General features: G+C 35.5%; 1 protein-coding gene across 4 annotated transcripts in view; it reads left to right on the top strand.

Annotated features, from left to right (window-relative positions):
• MGAT4C (MGAT4 family member C) overlaps positions 1-16,636 on the top strand; it is a 294,930-nt gene extending 278,294 nt beyond the window's left edge. For 3 of the 4 annotated variants that reach the window (XM_054442449.2, XM_054442448.2, XM_063646536.1), the window contains 3 exons: positions 5,649-5,801; positions 11,220-11,367; positions 14,465-16,636. In XM_054442449.2, the coding sequence (XP_054298424.1) occupies positions 5,655-5,801; positions 11,220-11,367; positions 14,465-15,606 (1,437 nt within the window). In that variant the 5' untranslated portion in view covers positions 5,649-5,654 and the 3' untranslated portion in view covers positions 15,607-16,636. Of the gene's footprint in view, positions 1-5,648; positions 5,802-8,314; positions 8,498-11,219; positions 11,368-14,464 lie in introns of those variants that run through there. The other variant, XM_054442450.2, reaches the window with a different exon arrangement.
• The last annotated feature ends 980 nt before the right edge of the window (positions 16,637-17,616 follow it).

Raw genomic sequence — 17,616 nt, 5'->3', positions numbered from 1 at the left:
TCTACATTCTGTTTGGATTCACTCTCCCTGTACTGCCTTTTGGAAACCGCCTCTTGACAGCAAGCAGGAAAAATCACAGGGCTTACCTATTTGGTTTCCTCACTTGGGGATATTGCCCTGTGCTGCCTGTTGTCCAATATTAGAAAAAAAAAATCATCAACTGTGGATAAAACATAGTGTCTTCTAGAAATGCTGGGTAAAAATGTTAATACTTTCAATTACCAATTTCTAGTGACTGAAGATGGTAAAGTTTTCACCTTCAGTAGTAGCAAATGAGGTTTCTTACTTTTTCCTTCTTTTCCATTTATAATTACCATTTCATAATTAATTTATATTTATTCAGTATTTTACTATCAATCATAGCCCATTAATTTTGATCTTCAGTTTTCCCAAAATTCCTTAATGGAAGACTTTTCAAGCCATTTTCTATGTCCTTTAGATATGTCTCCACTAATCTTGAGAGCTTTCTTGCTTCATGTCGCAATAAAAATATGGACTAATCCCAGAGTCTGTTCTCCCTACTTGAAATCAGCTATTTTGTTTTCCTTTTCACAGTAATTTTGTCAGTCTGGTTTTGGGTGTCCGAGTGTTTTTGTTTTTTTTTTTGGCGGCTGTGGGGAGATTTTTTTTAAAAACTTTCCTAAACCAAGGTGTAGAAAATAATTCTATGTTTGAGGTGGGGGAGGAGTGTGAATGGCTTTATTAGCTTCTTTAATTTTAAATGGTCTGCAGTCTAGCATAGTTTGTTTAATAAATGACATTTATTTTGTTCCATCTTTTGATCTTTTGTTTGCTCTGGTTTGGGCTTCTCAGCCTATTCTGCTGACCGTGGGTGTAAATGTTCTCAATTAAATGAAAATTAAAGTTTGTGCTAATTGTCTGTATCATAGTTACTCTGGGGGTATACAACATGGAAACTTTATTTCTATTCTGTATTGTGAATGGATTTGGGAGGATTACAATTTGCAGGATTTGGATATTAGAATTTAGAAGACCATCATTATTCTCTAAGAACTTCTGTATTTCTTTGTCAACTCTTGGGAATTATATCCTGGGGTTTTGTTGTTGTTTTATTCTATTTCAAATTATTGTAGACAGAACTAATGGTAGCAGTGGCCCATCAAGAGTGGCTGCTGCCAAGATGCTAGCTGCAGCAGGGAGGCTGGTCCAGGCCTCCCATGCTACTGCTGAGGCAGGAACCTCGCCCTCCCTAGGAGCCACTGCAGCTGCCCTCCCAGGTGCAGAATCCAGACTTCTCTGCAGTCTGCACCCTTGGGGACCCTGGAAGGACCCCATGCCACCATCTACACAGGCTCAGGGGTGCCTGCCTCCACTACCTGGCCTCCTCCTGCTGTCTAGACAGTCCCTCCTACCACATTTGCAGCAGTCAACAAATGCATCTTGGGGACTCTGGGGTCTGCGGGTCCACAAGGTGGCTACTGGAAGCCTCTGCCTTTTTCCTGTATCTCCCCTCTCTTTTCTGGATTTCCTCATGGTTCCCACTGCAAAATACTGAGGTGACCACTCCCAGGAGGCCCTCCAAAGTACCATCTGGTCCCACAGCCCATTTTTGCAGCCCCCTCCTGACATCAGGGGCCACCTGTGCGATTAACTCATCCCCTAGGACCAGCTGTCCCTTAACCAAATCAGGAGATGGAGAAACACACTTCACCAAGGCCCCTCCAGCCCCGCTGATGAAGTCAGTGTGACTCCCATCCAAGCCCTGGTCTACCATGGATAGCTCAGTGCAATTGAGAGGCTGGACCCAGTCCCTTGTAAGCTTTACGGTATGCAAACCTGAAAGTGTTTCCTCCTCCCTTCTCTCATTTGATCAGTGGGGGCTCATTTTGTCCTCCAGTGGTACTGCCATTCTTCCAACTGGTCCTTCAACGGTACTGCCATTCTTCCAACTCCTCCCCATCCCTGGCCCTATATAAGATATAAAGCTCATTTCCAAAATTCTCTGCCACTTGCAGGATTCCCTGCTTTTCAGTGGTGGTCAAGATTTGACTCAAAAGTAACATAACATCCTTCCAGGAGAGCTCAGTTACTTAGGTTAAGTTCTAGAAAGCCTCTATATACCTGTCAGGACCATCTGAAAACTTGCCAAGACCCCCTTTAATTTGAAAAGGGGACCTGGACCTTAATGGGGCCATATTCACCAGGCATCTGTTATTGGAGCAGTTGAGACTGGGACCTGCCTAAAACGAAGATTTTTAGGCTGGGGCAAGCTTAAGAGAGAACCCGCATAGGGAAGAGCAAAGGGGGTTGATTCCCCTGCTGGAGGCACCTCTGGGGTTTGCTTCCCTATTTCCCTGGGACTGTCTCTTGCAGCATCTCCTGAGATGGCCACCTAGGAGGGCTTAATCAATCCTACAGTCTCGGCAAAGGTCTGAATTGCCCTGCAAGGCAAAGAAGGCCTACACGTATGGGACCTTGGACCATTTGCCCTCACATTCACAGAAAAGCTTTCTTCCTGAGGCCATGTTTCTGTTCTGTGCTTCAAGGTGCTTGACACTAAGTTGGCAACAAAGGAAATGACAAAAACATGTTTGCCACAAATTTATGTACAGATACCAAAGCACACTTTGCTTTGTCTTAACTTTCCATTTTATGCTTTTGAAGACTGAGCCAATTCCACATTCTTCCCAGTAATATCTCTATTTTGCAACATCTTTAACATTTAACATTGTATATAAAGAAGAGATGGGAACCTTGACAGCCACAAAAGAAAGAAAGAAAGAATGATAGGAAAGACTGGAGGTCCAAGTGCCAACACCCTAATGTGCAGTCAGGGACTGGAGTTAGTCCAGGGGCCTTTGGATAACACCAAAGTGTAGCCTTGGCCAGATACCCTTAGTTGCCCCAAGATTTCCTTTCAGTCCTATGTGACAGCTAGATACTCACGAAAGGACACTGGATTGAAACAAAGCCAACATTCTCAACACCCAATAGAGTTGATAGAGGATTGACAATGTCATCCCCAGAAAGTCTGTTCTCCATGTCTTAAGTCCTGGTAGCTGAGCTAGTCGCTTTTAACTGACTGACAAATGTCCAGTATTTTTCTTTCATTTTGACTGTTGTGGAAGTTAGAGACTCCAAAAAAAAAAAGACAGTAAGAGCAGATTCACTTTTACTTACCTTTCTGCAGACCCTCGATGAGCCCCCAAAATGTTACAGGATCTTTGGGGTGTTGCTTTTCTGGCCAGAAACGTATGTGGCTAGTGGCACCTTTGTCTGCCCTTTGAAAAGGTAGGGCTGCTTCTGAAGATGTCTTGCTGGTCACCACCCCTGCCATATTGTCATCAGGATGGTGAAAACTTCCAGGACCTGCTCTGATGAAATCTCACCTGGAAACTCTGCTGCTAGAACTGTGAAGTAAACTTTTTCCTTTTTGTGGAGAATGCGGTCTCACTATATTGCCCAGGCAGGTCTCGAACTCCTGGACTCAATCTATCTTCTTACCTCTGCCCCTCTAAGAGCTGGGATTTGAGGTGTGAGCCACCATGCCCAGACACTGAGTTCCCCCAAGGCACAGCATCTCAGACTCACGCCTGTAATGTCAGCTCTGGGCAGTGCTGACATGCCAGCTGCTTCTCATCTCAGCACCCTCCAGGCTTTGGGCGCCCATGAGTGGGGGAAGGATAACCAAGGAGGGGGGCTGAGGGTGTCTAGTCACTGGCCTGCAGGTGCCCGTTGGTGCAAGCAGCCTGGGCACTATGGACAGTATTGGGAGGCAGACAGACTTCTAGGGGGAAGGGGGTGGGTCCCCAGTGAAGCCCCACCTTCAGGCTGGTGAAGGCCTGAAGCCTGGGGGCCAGGCTGCCAGTCCTGCAGACCAGACTGGGAACTTGTGGTGCCTTTTCTGGGCCCGCCCACGGCTGTCCATGGATCAGTTGGCATGCGCTTCCTCCTCTCTGAGGCCCATAAAAGCCCCAGATTCAGCCAGAGCAGAGGAGAGAATGGAGAGATGATGGAGTGGCCACCTGCAAAGAGGAGCTACCCTGTCTGCTGAGAACAGGATGGATCAACCAGCAGCAGAGAGGAGCTACCCTCTCTGCTAAGTGCTGAACACTTGACAGGTTGACCTGTCTACAGAGAGGACCTACCCACTGTGGGTCTTGTCTGAGTGGTTCTAACACTGAATAAAGCTCCTCTTCATCTTGCTCACCCTCCACTTGTCTGGATACCTCATTCTTCCTCAATGCAGGACAAGGACTCTGGCAAGATGCCACCAGCCACAGAGGTTTCTGATCAGAAAAGCAACACTCTGAAGATCCCATAACAGAACTACAGTATTACCTCCAAGGCATTATTTTTACCACTTCTCATACTATTTGAAATGTCATATATCACCCAAATCCTCAGGATATAGATTTATGTGAATCTATGTGTGCATATTTATACACATATTTACAATTTCTACAAATTAATAAGAAAAACAACCTTAAGAAAAATATGATCAAAGAAAATGAACAGTAATATGTATAACATTTTCATAATTCTTTATTTTTTAGAATTATTTTGTTCTTCACATATATTAAGACTTTCTTCTAATTCCTAATATTTTTACTATAGTTTATAAGGACCCATGAATCCTCCTTTGCATTAATTCGTTGAAGAGATAAGATTTGTCAGCTATGTTCTAGGCATAATTCTAAGATTATAGAGGACAGACATTTTTCACTTTCTAAAGTCTTCCTTACACATAAATACTTCATCATAAAGATAAACCCAAGGAGATCCATTACACAACTCTAAGTGGCTCTATTTTCAGGTTATCAATGTGTTGATTTTAGACAAAATGTGATTTTTCTAGTTTTTTAAGCACTTCAGATATGTTTATACTTTTTTATAAAACAGTGAATACTGTAAAGGAATCTTTGGTTGGAAAATATCACAAAATAGAAAAGGGTAAAATTTTTTTTAAATTAGGTTTTCACGAATCTTTCTGACTCTCATTTTGCCTTTGTGTAGTACATGGATTATTTCAAACAGTTAAACTACTAATTAGTAGATATCAAGGAAATGTTAATATAATACTATAGAATTCACCCTGATTTAACAAGAATCATTGGAAAAATAAGCAAAGCAATTGTAACCCAGAAGTTTTCAAACATATGTTTGGATTTACCCCACAGCCTTAACTTCGTCACTTTTCTTTACTCCACCCAGATTCCTAGTTAAATGTTTTCAGTTGACACCTACTCTGAGATTAATATTAGTCCCATAATTCTGCTTTTACTCATTTTCATTATACTACAATATGAGAGATAAATGTTACCTTAAAGTTATACCTCACTGATGACAGTGGACTTGACTGTTTTTCTATTGTGCTTTTGTACTGTTTCTCATCAGAGGCCTGTTTTTTTACATTATTATGGCCAAAGTTCATCTTTTTTCATCAGTAACTATGAGACTTGCTTTTTGTTTTTATTTACTCTACATTAATATAAACCACTGCATTGATCTTATGTTACCATATTAATTAATGATCTGTGCCAACCTTATGTTTGAAATTGGGAACAGAATTTTAATTCAAACATTAGAAAGATGAGATTTTACAAGGACCTGACTGTTATATATGCGATAAGGAAATATTTGCATTCAAAACCAACTGCTAGTAATTCTGTGCCTCTTTTCCACAGAAGAGAATGTTTAAATTTCATCAAATGAAACATATTTTTGAAATACTTGATAAAATGAGATGCCTGCGAAAACGTTCTACAGTGTCATTCTTGGGAGTTCTTGTCATTTTTCTCCTTTTTATGAACTTGTACATTGAAGATAGCTATGTTCTGGTAAGTTTTGGAGGTTGATTGTCTTTTCTTCAAAATAAGGCATAAGTCAAACAAGAATTAGTCCTGTTGTAGCCTAACTTCAATCTCAAGCTATTGGAGAAGACTTAGTTTGAGCAAAATGATAACATGTATATTGTCTATTTTTTGTATTAACTATACATCAATATTACACTTGTTTTGAATTATGTTCCAATATTTTTAATGGTGTATATTTTGTGCTCCAAATATGTACATATAATTACAAATAAGTTAGCTATCATCACTATGCAGAATAAATATTATGTGGAGCCATTAAGATTTTGGGTTTTCCATTTGAAATGTATAGAATAAACAAAATCTGCTTAGAAAGTATGACTCCTTGCCTCCTCTACTTTTCTATATTATCACTGAAATTTTCAAAGTTCCATTGTCTAATTAACAATGCTTTTTAATTGTGCTATTTGTATAAGTAATATTTTATTACAATGTGTAACACCTTATCTGGATTTTGAATAGACCTAGATGGCCACTCTGTTTTATATTTATACCCACTGAAAAGATCTCAAGAGGTAAAGATACTGATGTGTAAATTATTCAGTAGTTAAAATGAGATACCAAATATTGGTAGGTGATTACATATGAATAGGTTTTTTTAGGGAAAATATGACAATATGCAAAAGCGCTTTTCTGACTAATTATGAAAAATTAATATGTTAGTTTCAATTTTTTTCTTATTGTTATCATCACATCATTTCATGTCTGATGAAATTAATATGGACATTATTGCTATTCACTTTTTCTATCTTAATGGAGCCTAAAATATCTGTCCTAATTTGTATGTTATTATTAATATTTATAGATTTCAGAAAATCAAAACCTGATTACGGTTTGTATATTTCAGAAATCAAAACCTTTACAACTAACAGGAACTAAAAAGTGATTTTCACATGCAAAAATGCTAAAAGTTTAAATTAGTGTCTTAACAAGAGACAGAGTATTTCCAAAAAAAATGCTTTAGATTATTCATTAACTATTATTTTCCAGATACTATGCTATATCCTATGAGCCAACCATATGATTTTAGTTGGTACAGATATTCCTAAGAAGTCCTCTGTAAAACATCTTGCACCCTTTATGCCTGTTCTTTGATGCTGAAATTGTGCCAGAATCCTAGGTTTTCACTCTGCCTAGGCTTTTTGTCTTCAAATACTGATTCTGATGTTGTGGACCCTTAATGTTTCTCTCCACAGTCTATGCACAATGGATGAAATCACCAAAGATTAAACAGGATTTCAGTACACATGATTTAGGCAAACTTAGCAAGTAGGAGAAACATACCAATGTTATGCATTTTTGAATATTTTTAAAACCTATTAGTTATATGAGATATAATAAAGACAACAGAACAAGGCCCATGTGTTCTTGCTATGTTTTTCTTAAGATAATGAAAGATCATAAGTTAACTAGAGATTCTCTTGATTAATGATTCAATTTTATAATAAAAATTTATTTCTTGATTCTGTGTCTACTGGTAGAAGTAAATAAAATCTTGTAAATCAAACAAATGTTATTGGTTGGAGGCTTGCTATGTTCAATTACTTGCTGAATTTATAAGACAGTTTCCAGTGCAATTTTAATCTTTCACTTTCAATAAACCCAAAGGACCATTGAATGTGCAAAACGCCCTTATGTCTTTTGAAATAGAACCTGTTTAAATTCACTGTAAAATGAGTAAGAAGTAGTAGAGTATATGTCAATTAGAAAATAAAATGCTATTTTCCTGTTTTGCAAATTTTTACAGTGCTATCTAAACATTGGTCCTAGCCATCAAATGTAGATAATATGATTTAATGAAGTAGCTCTTCTACTAAAGCTACTTTCTCAATGAGATTTCTCTGATTATATTAGGAATATATCTACTCAAATTTGCAAATCAGTCCAGGTGCAGAAAGAAGATTGCTTCTTAGCTTTTAAAAATTATTATTTTAAAATACTTACAAAAGTTGGAAAAAAATGAATTAAAGTGATTACTAAATTCCAACACTCATCCCTCGTTCTAAGTTTGATGATAGTATTTTTATCATTTAACAATTTACTATTTACTGACTGATGTTTTTTAACCAAACCGCATTTTAGCTGAATTTTGCTTCAAGGCTATAAGTTGAAAACGTTTTCAATGATTAATATTAAATTGCATTACAATTATTCTTCTAAAAATGAATAGTATCCACGGGAAACTGGCTCCCTCCAAGAATATAATGCAATTTCTTTTTAACACATCTCCCTTTTGATCTTTTTACCTGTGTTTATTTCACTTTTTTATAAAATTATCTGAACTCATTTTTCTTCTTTCTTCCCGATTATCACAATGTATGCAATTTGCTAAGCACAGATATTAGTAGATCTTTCTTTTTTGTCTTCCTTTTTTAAAAACTGGGAAATCGTACTTCTAACTTAGAGATATCAGGTGAATAGTTAGAAGTAGTAAGGTCTCTGGAGTTAGTTAACAGATTCTATTCTTGTCTTTTTGTTAGAAAATCCATTTGTGGCCTGAAACCCTAGGCATATTAGCAGTTTAGCATGTTTGTTTATGTATTGGAGATATATGTGCCTTTAAGTGAAAAAGGAAGCTGCACTTAGTGTAAGAGACAAACACCGTTACAAGGCAAACTAAGTAGAAGAGACACTGCATGCCCAATCAACTTAGCTTCTTGGCTGTGAGTATCTTCAAAGTAGCCACAAGGGTATATATTTAGTCTGTAGCTAGTTCATTGAATTGCATTCCCATCCGGAAAATGATTGTCATAAAGCTTTGTCTTATTACTGAGAAATATACTACAGCATAGTAGCTACAGAAAGAAGGTATCCAGGGAGAGCCTGGCTGTTCAGGTAGATGCCTCTGGAAAGCAGCCAACAAGGCTGACTCAGGTGAAAGTTGCATTATTTATTTATGCTGAAAAGTATAAAAAAGCTTGTTCTTGAGAATTTAATAAAGTGATTTCATGTAAGTTCCACTTCTTTTTATATTCTGTTATGTCCTTAAATCAGGATGAATGTACTCCATCTCATAACACAAAATTTCTAGATTTTTTGTGTTAAGGATAGAATTTTTAAAGAGGTATTCAATATCCTGCACTTACCTTAGAATGTAACATCACCTAAGAATAGAATGGTAAAATGAATTTAGTGCTGTAAGTACTGTACTTTTTACAGAAATTTCTTCCAGGCATTATTAATTATGTACATCACTACATTACTATTAAAATAATTGATACTAAACTGAGTCACTAGTTACTTTTTGGCAGTTCTAAATTTGTTTATTTTAAACTTTAATGATGTTTTATAGGTATGAAGATAAACACCAATGAAAATATTTATGTATAAAGAACTTAAAATAATCAGAATTCAGTGGATAGCCAATTAGTATATTTCTAAGTAATTTAGCATCTAAGGTTTAATCTCAAGTACTTTGAAAGTTTATGGCTTTTACACATGGCATTGTGTAAAAGCCACACAAAGCCACATTTTTACACATTGTGAACCTTATAAAGGACTAAAGTATTTCTTGGTCCAAATTATCAAAGGCAATATAAAATAGAGAAATACACTATTAAAGGCCAAATTTAGATTTATAAACATAATTGGATATACAGAAAAGATATTCAGAATGAATCTTGATTTAGTAAGGACCATATTGGAAGCCTCTAGTTAAGGTCCCTACTTTCAGTTTTTATTCTAAGAATAGACACGTCTGGCCATAGATTAGAAAGTCTGAGTTAGTCATCTTTTTCATTGGCACTTGAGATTGATGCGAAGTAGAAGTATTGAATGTTTTAGTTGTAAAACTTGTATCTGAGCTTTGTCTAATTTTTTAGAATAAGGCTTTAATTAACATTTTAATGACCACAGCAAAATAATAGCAGGACCAGAGTTGTTTAATCCATTTACTTTCTCTACAGTCTTAATAGCTAGCATATGCCTAGCTTGACTTTCTATACTGAATAAAATAAATCCACATAAGGTCAGGTGTGCTGGCTCACACCTATAATCCCAGCACTTTGGGAGGCCGAGGTGAGTGGATCACTTGAGGTCAGGAGTTTGAGACGAGCCTGGCCAACATGGCGGAAACTCATCTCTACTAAAAAATACTAAAATTAGCTGGGCATGGTGGCATGTGCCTGCAACCCCAGCTACTCAGGAGGCTGAGTGAGGCAGGAGAATGGCTTGAACCTAGGAGGCGGAGGTTACAGTGAGCAGAGATCATGCCACTGCACTCCAGCCTGGGCAACAGAGCCAGACTCCATCTCAAAAAAAAAAAAAATTAATTAAATAAATAAATAAAACCACATAGTAGAGTGCACATTTTGAGAAAAAAAAAAGAGAGAGAGAGAAATATTTCTTTCTAATTAGGTTGTTCTCAAATGTATTCTACCAATTCTAGTAAATCACATACGAGTCAAACAGTCATTTTCCTAATAGTGTATGACCAATAAAGGCTTGATCAAATGATGATTAGATAATCAAAATTTACCATTTAGCTTATATCAAAGAAGGGCAATTAGTGGGTAAAGGATATATTTTAATCTGAATATGAATATGTTTTCTTGAATATAAACCTTCCTGAAGATTTAATGACATGCAAAATCCAACACCAAATAAATAAAAGGGATCTAAAATATAAAAGGATCAGGCATTACATCCAATAGAATCACACACACACACACACACACACACACAAACTTAACTATCATAAGAAATATTAGTCCTAGATATCTACACATTACCTTAATTTGGTGCAAATGTATCCTATTTGAGATTACTTTAGGACATATGAAAAAAATTACTGCCATATCACCCATAACTGGCCCTAACAGCTAGATAGTATAACAGCTAGATAGTAGCCACATAAGTGACTTATTTAATAAAGTATCCAAATATCCAAATATTGTGTCCACTACTGCATCTTCCTAATCATTCCTAAAGTTTCACAATCATGGAGACACTGTGTGAACTTTTATTTGAGAGTGCTTGAGGAAGAGTAAATCAGGCAATATGGTAGGAACTAGCCTTAGATTAAACTATAAAATAGATTACTGTCAATTTTGAGATCCTTAAATGATTGTCAAAAATTTGAAAAGTAGCATAAAAGAAGTGGGAGTTTTCATATAGACATTCTTTTTTTAAGAGATTGTCATTATTAATGTGTCCTGTAGAAAAACAAATGTAATTGTGGTATACACAGTAAAATAGGCGAGCGAGCTACTGGAGCAGAACCTCCAGGTAAAAAACGAGGTGAGTGATGATGTCAGTAATTGAGATTTATATAATCCTGCATACTACATATTGTAGTCGTACATTTATTGTGTAAAAAAGAAATTTTATTTAATCCATGACCATCTATTATTTATATATTTTCCTTGCCTCTTTCTTGGTATTTAGGAAGGAGACAAACAACTTATAAGGGAAACATCCACACATCAGCTGAATTCAGAGCGCTATGTTCATACTTTCAAGGATTTATCTAATTTCTCAGGAGCCATAAATGTCACCTATCGCTACCTAGCTGCCACACCTTTACAAAGAAAGCGTAAGTATCCTTAAACATTTACATAAAGAATACACAAAATATTTTGTATTAAAATAATGATAATTTGTTTCACATGTATAGTAAAAAGGCTTAAGGGCTTTACTAATATAATAAATTATTTGGGCAAAACTTCAATGTTTCTTCACAAATTGCCAACTACTATACTCACTGACCCAGTACGCTTAATAACAAAAAAATTAAATTAAATGCCTAATCGTAATGTGAGTCTTTTGAGATTTTGTTGTAGGATGGTATAGAGTGACTAGAAAAAAATCAATTTACTTTAAAATTTAGAAGTTAACTTTTAAAAATTCCTATGTTCATATTGCTACATTTTCTAACCTCTTAACAGTTTGGTTTTATGACTTGCCGCAACTTTTTAATTAATGAAACTCAGTGTTTCAGTTTCCTAGGTCTGCCATGACGAATTAGCACAAAGTGACTGGCTTTTAAAAAGGGCAATTTATTCTCTCACGGTTCTGGAAGCCAGAGTTTGAAATCAAGGTGCTGGCAGGTCCCCACTCCCTCTGAAAGTTCTAAGGGAGAATCCTTGCCTCTTTCAGCTTCTGGTGGCTTTGCTTCTGGTACTCTTTGACTTTGGAGCATCACTCCAATTCCTGCCTCCATCATCAATGGCCTTCTTCTCTTCGTCTTTCTGTGTCTTTTCCTCTTTTTATAAGGACGCAAGTTATTGAATTTAGAGTCCACATCTAAATCCAGAATTATTGCAGCTCAAGATCCTTAACTAATTATATCTGCAAAGATCAAATTTACTAATAAAATTACATTCTGAGGTTCCAAGTAGACATGAATTTTTGGAGGAGACTATTCAACACACTACAGTTCAGTTAAAAAAATACATTTGGAGCCAAGAAGTAACATACTATATTTCTAAGACACCATAGCTTATAAAAAGTACCATTATCTAATTGGCATACCACTAAGAAAGTATAAGCATTACCAATTTTAATTATAACGCTATTGATTTTAGTATGCAGCCTGATTTTTAAATGTTTCAATGTGTAAAATATAAATCTTAGGCTGGGTTTGGTGGCTCATGCCTGTAATCCCAGCACTTTGGGAGGCCAAGGCAAGTGAATCACTTGAGGCCAGGTGTTCAAGACCAGCCTGGCCAACACGGTGAAACCCCTTCTCTACTAAAAGTACAAAAATTATCCAGGCATGGTAGTGTACACCGGTAATTCCAGCTACTCGGGAGGCTGAGGAGGCCAAGGCACGATAATCGCCTGAACCTGGGAGGTGGAGGCTGCAGTGAGCTGAGATCGCGCCACTGCATTCCAGCTTGAGCGACAGAGCGAGACTCCATTTCAAAAAAACAAAAACAAAAACAAAAAAAACCATGAATCTTAGAATAAAATACAGTGCTATCATGATCTTAATAAATTATGTGAAGACCACAAAAATTGACCTCTCTTTTAAGACTTATGTGAGTGTATTTGTTATCACTAGGTTGAGGAAATTGTTAAATTAATTTAGATTTCTTTGTATCTCATTTCCTTTCATTCTACCAATGGAAATGTCTACTGTTCCTAGGCTTCTTTCTAATTGTCTAAGACTGCCATTCATTTTTCATCTCTCTTACACCACCTTTGCTTGAACATTACTGCTTCCCCTTTCCCATGCTAAATTTACTAATGTTTATTGGCACACCACATGCCAACTGCTTTCTACCAGAGGCAATGTAACACAGAGGATAAAAGAGTGAGACAGTTTGAATCCTGATGCAACATCACCTACTAAGTGTACCACCTTGCATGAGTCACCTCATCTCACCGTGACTTAGTGTCCTTATCTGTAAAGCAGAATGATGTTAATAGCAAACCTATCCCAAAAGACCGTTTTGAACATTTAAGATGCATATTACAGATAAAATGCCCAAACTCCTGCCTCTTATGTAGACAGCATTTCATAAGCATTGGCTATTATCAATGAAGTTTGGTGGCTTCAAGTTTAATTGTACTAGATAACATATTGTGTTTCAATAGAAGTCTGAGTTGTAAGCCAAGGTATTTAAACGAAATGTGTGAATCACAACCTCTCTGACAAACTGTTTTTGGAATGGGGCTTTTTTCAATATCATACAAACTGCATTATACAGGTGCTATATTAAAACGATGATCTTGTTGTATATAGATTTCCCCATTTTCTAAATAGTGGCTTAGAAATGTTATTCAATTCTGATTGATATGAGAATGAGCTTTAAAAAGTGAAAATATTTTAATAGAAAGACCTCTAACCCTTCTCAGAGGCGAGCTGTCTTTTCTCAGGGTTTTATTTTATTCTCTAAACATATCTAATTCCTAATTTTAGATTATAAATGTCTGAATAAAAAGTTATTCAGGCAAAATTACTATAAAGTGTGTTTCAAAAATTTTTTAAAGTGATGCTTATGTCTTGGAACAATGTAGCATAAAAGTTTTTTGAATGTGTCTTTAATATTGCTTGCTTTCTAATTAATATACTAGGTACATTTCATTATAAAATTGTGAAGTCCAATTATGAATTCTATTACAACATAATGACAGCAAAAAAAAGGAAACTGAAAATATGTGATGTGTTCTATAAAAAATTTAAAGATGATTGAAAGACTTACTTACCCTTATTTTTCTTTTGTATCATTTGAAACTAGTTTGTCAGCCTTAACTGTGAATGCCCTTCTCTTTTTGCAAAAGAGAAAAAGCATTTTTTTACTTTATTTTTAAAAAGTAACTTGTATGTTATCTAAATAACCTGTCTACCTTCTCTAATGGGCGTATATGAGAGTATTAAGGTGCAGAACACTTTAAACTATGTTTTTAGAATTTCATCAGTAAATGTTCACAGCAATAGGGCTCATACATTATTGTGATTAAGATGCTATTTATTTTTCATAGAAAATATAAATTATGTATTAAGCACTTACAGCCTTTAAATATTTAGCTCATTACTTTAATCATAAAATGTTCTGTGCATAGTCATTTACTAGATTTACTTAATATGTAGTAAGCAGCAAGTCTAAGGAATAAATATCTTCTCTCTTTTTCTTTTTCTGTATTTCTAGTTCACATTTGTATTGCTTCTGAATTCTTTTTTGCAGGGTATCTTACAATTGGACTTTCTTCAGTAAAGCGAAAAAAAGGAAACTATTTACTTGAGACAATTAAGTCCATTTTTGAGCAATCCAGCTACGAAGAGCTGAAGGAAATTTCAGTGGTGGTTCACCTAGCAGACTTTAATTCTTCCTGGCGTGATGCCATGGTCCAGGATATTACACAGAAATTTGCGCACCATATTATTGCAGGAAGATTAATGGTTATACATGCTCCAGAGGAGTATTACCCAATCCTAGATGGCCTTAAAAGAAATTACAATGATCCAGAAGATAGAGTCAAATTTCGTTCCAAGCAAAATGTAGATTATGCTTTTCTGCTTAATTTTTGTGCCAATACTTCAGACTATTATGTAATGCTTGAAGATGATGTTCGATGTTCAAAAAATTTCTTAACTGCCATCAAGAAAGTCATTGCATCCCTAGAAGGAACTTACTGGGTAACTCTTGAATTCTCTAAGCTTGGCTACATTGGTAAACTCTATCATTCTCATGATCTCCCACGTTTGGCACACTTTTTATTAATGTTTTATCAAGAAATGCCTTGTGATTGGCTATTGACTCATTTCCGTGGTCTGTTGGCTCAGAAAAATGTGATCCGTTTTAAACCATCTCTCTTTCAGCACATGGGCTATTATTCATCATACAAAGGGACGGAGAATAAGCTGAAGGATGATGATTTTGAAGAGGAGTCATTTGACATTCCTGATAACCCCCCTGCAAGTCTGTACACCAACATGAATGTGTTTGAAAATTATGAAGCAAGCAAGGCTTACAGTAGTGTTGATGAGTACTTTTGGGGGAAACCACCTTCAACAGGAGATGTTTTTGTGATTGTATTTGACAATCCAATTATAATAAAAAAAATTAAAGTAAATACTGGAACAGAAGATCGGCAAAATGATATTTTGCATCATGGAGCCCTAGAGGTTGGGGAAAACGTTATGCCTAGCAAACAAAGGAGACAATGTTCTACTTACTTAAGACTAGGAGAATTCAAAAATGGAAACTTTGAAATGTCAGGTGTAAATCAAAAAATTCCATTTGATATACATTGTATGAGGATATATGTCACCAAAACACAAAAGGAATGGCTAATTATTAGGAGTATTAGCATTTGGACTTCTTAGCCAATTAAATCAGTATGTTCAGTTTCTGAAGCAGATCTTCCTGCTGCTTCTTTTGCTACCTTTGTCTTTTGGAGGGAAAGCAATGGATGGGATATGTTTAAAAAAATTAATTACATTGGAAATTTTCATTTATACATTGTTGACATAATTTTACTCTTAATATACACTTGTATTTATTTTAACGTCTGAAGTTGAATATCAGTCTGTAGCTAATGCTACTTTCATTTATATTTTTTTCTTTTTTTAATTTATTATTATTATACTTTAGGTTTTTAAATGTTCTTAGTTTTAAAGTTTCAACTGATTGTCAAAAGGGTAATATGAAAGATTTTAAATGAAAAACATTAGTTTGTTGGATGATGATTTTTGAAAAATAGTCGCCAACTGTATATACTTCCTCAAGAATTGATAATTCATTATATCATCAGATAGCTTTTATTAAGCATCTGTGGGAATATACAGTTGGGTGGAATGATAATCTGGTTTATTTTTTGTGTAAACTTAGGTTTCCATTGACTTCTGTACATCTACAATGAATACCTCCTCATAGAAGTGGTGTCTTTACAACATAATTTTTTGTGTAGGTGAGGCTATGGAAAAAGAAAAAAAAGACTTAAAAAGATCTCTCCCCTGATTATTTATATTAAAGGGGACATTGTTCATTGTTTAAAAACATTTTATTGAGCATCTATTGTTGATAAATTTTCTGGGGGAAGCAGTCTTTTTCTAGTTTCCCTTTTGCAAAAAAAAAAAGAATAGTTAAGCTCAATATTTTCAGGTTACATTGAGTACCCACATTTAATAGAATAAATTAGGGAAGGCCTATAGTAGTTAGCTCATTCGTACAGACATTTTCAGTATATGCAGAAAATTTTTGGAAATTGATTTTATACATTTTGTATTAAAATTCATGTGATTGAAATTATTGTGATTTATCATATACTTTTTTGGAATTTAAATGGGTATATTATAAAGGAGAAAATTAAGAACCATAGAAATTAGTTGACTTTTCTAGAATCAAAGATCTATTTCCTAGCAAGGCCAGAATGAGAGATCTGATATTCTGATAACCAGACAATGCTCTTTTTCTCGTATGATTTCTCCTGACACGATTTATGCTTTCTGTGTTCTATTTGCTACATGACTCTCAGATAATAAGTTATACCATCTGGAAATAGGTGGTACAATTCTTGCATAAATAATATTATCCTAAATAATGTCCCAAATGATGCTTTTTTGGTATAAGCACCCAAATAGTAAGCAAACTTGACTAAACTTTTCCTAATAGGGATTGGAGAGTGTGTCTTTACAATGTGTCCGTTAAAGTAATTCAGGACACCTTAGTGTGTCCTAAAGACATTGGTTTTCAGAATGTCCTGAGCTTGTCTCATCCCTTTTGTTTTTTAATGAACAGCAAAAACTAAGGGATTTATTATAAAGGGAAATGGAAGGTGCTTCATATATGTTTAAGAAACTCAAGTATGTGTTTATACAGATGATTGTGTGTGTGTGTGTGTGTGTGTGAAGGCTAGACTTTTGCTAGTAAGATGGAATGAGGAAATCTTCCTGCTCTTCCTTTTCATACTGAAACACAATCCTTAAGATTTACTGGTATGCTGTGGTCCAAACAACACTAGGATATTTTTTATTTTATTCGTTCTCTGCAAATAAATGAGAAACTCAGATAAAAAATGGAAAATTTTTATTTCATTTATAAACAGCTGTTGTGTATTTTCTTTGTATTCAGCTACTAAAGTGTTAGAAGAAAAACGAACTTTTCATAAGAGGCTAAATATTAATATTTTGTGAGACACCTAAGTCTTACAGTCATAGGAAAATATGAACACTGCCACTAAACTATTATCTTTACCTTGATTTAGAGGATACTTGCCAGACACCTAAAAGTGTTCGATTTTCTTTATTTTTCTTATCTTTTATTAACTGGCTAGTTGATAGTATTGTGTATATATCTCAGAAGTTACAAATGGCATTATTTTCTTCACTGTCAAT

The sequence above is a fragment of the Pongo pygmaeus genome, chromosome 10 (genome assembly GCF_028885625.2).
Source record: "Pongo pygmaeus isolate AG05252 chromosome 10, NHGRI_mPonPyg2-v2.0_pri, whole genome shotgun sequence".
NCBI classification, from domain to species: Eukaryota; Metazoa; Chordata; class Mammalia; order Primates; family Hominidae; genus Pongo; species Pongo pygmaeus.
This window is presented reverse-complemented; position numbering and strand designations above follow the sequence as displayed.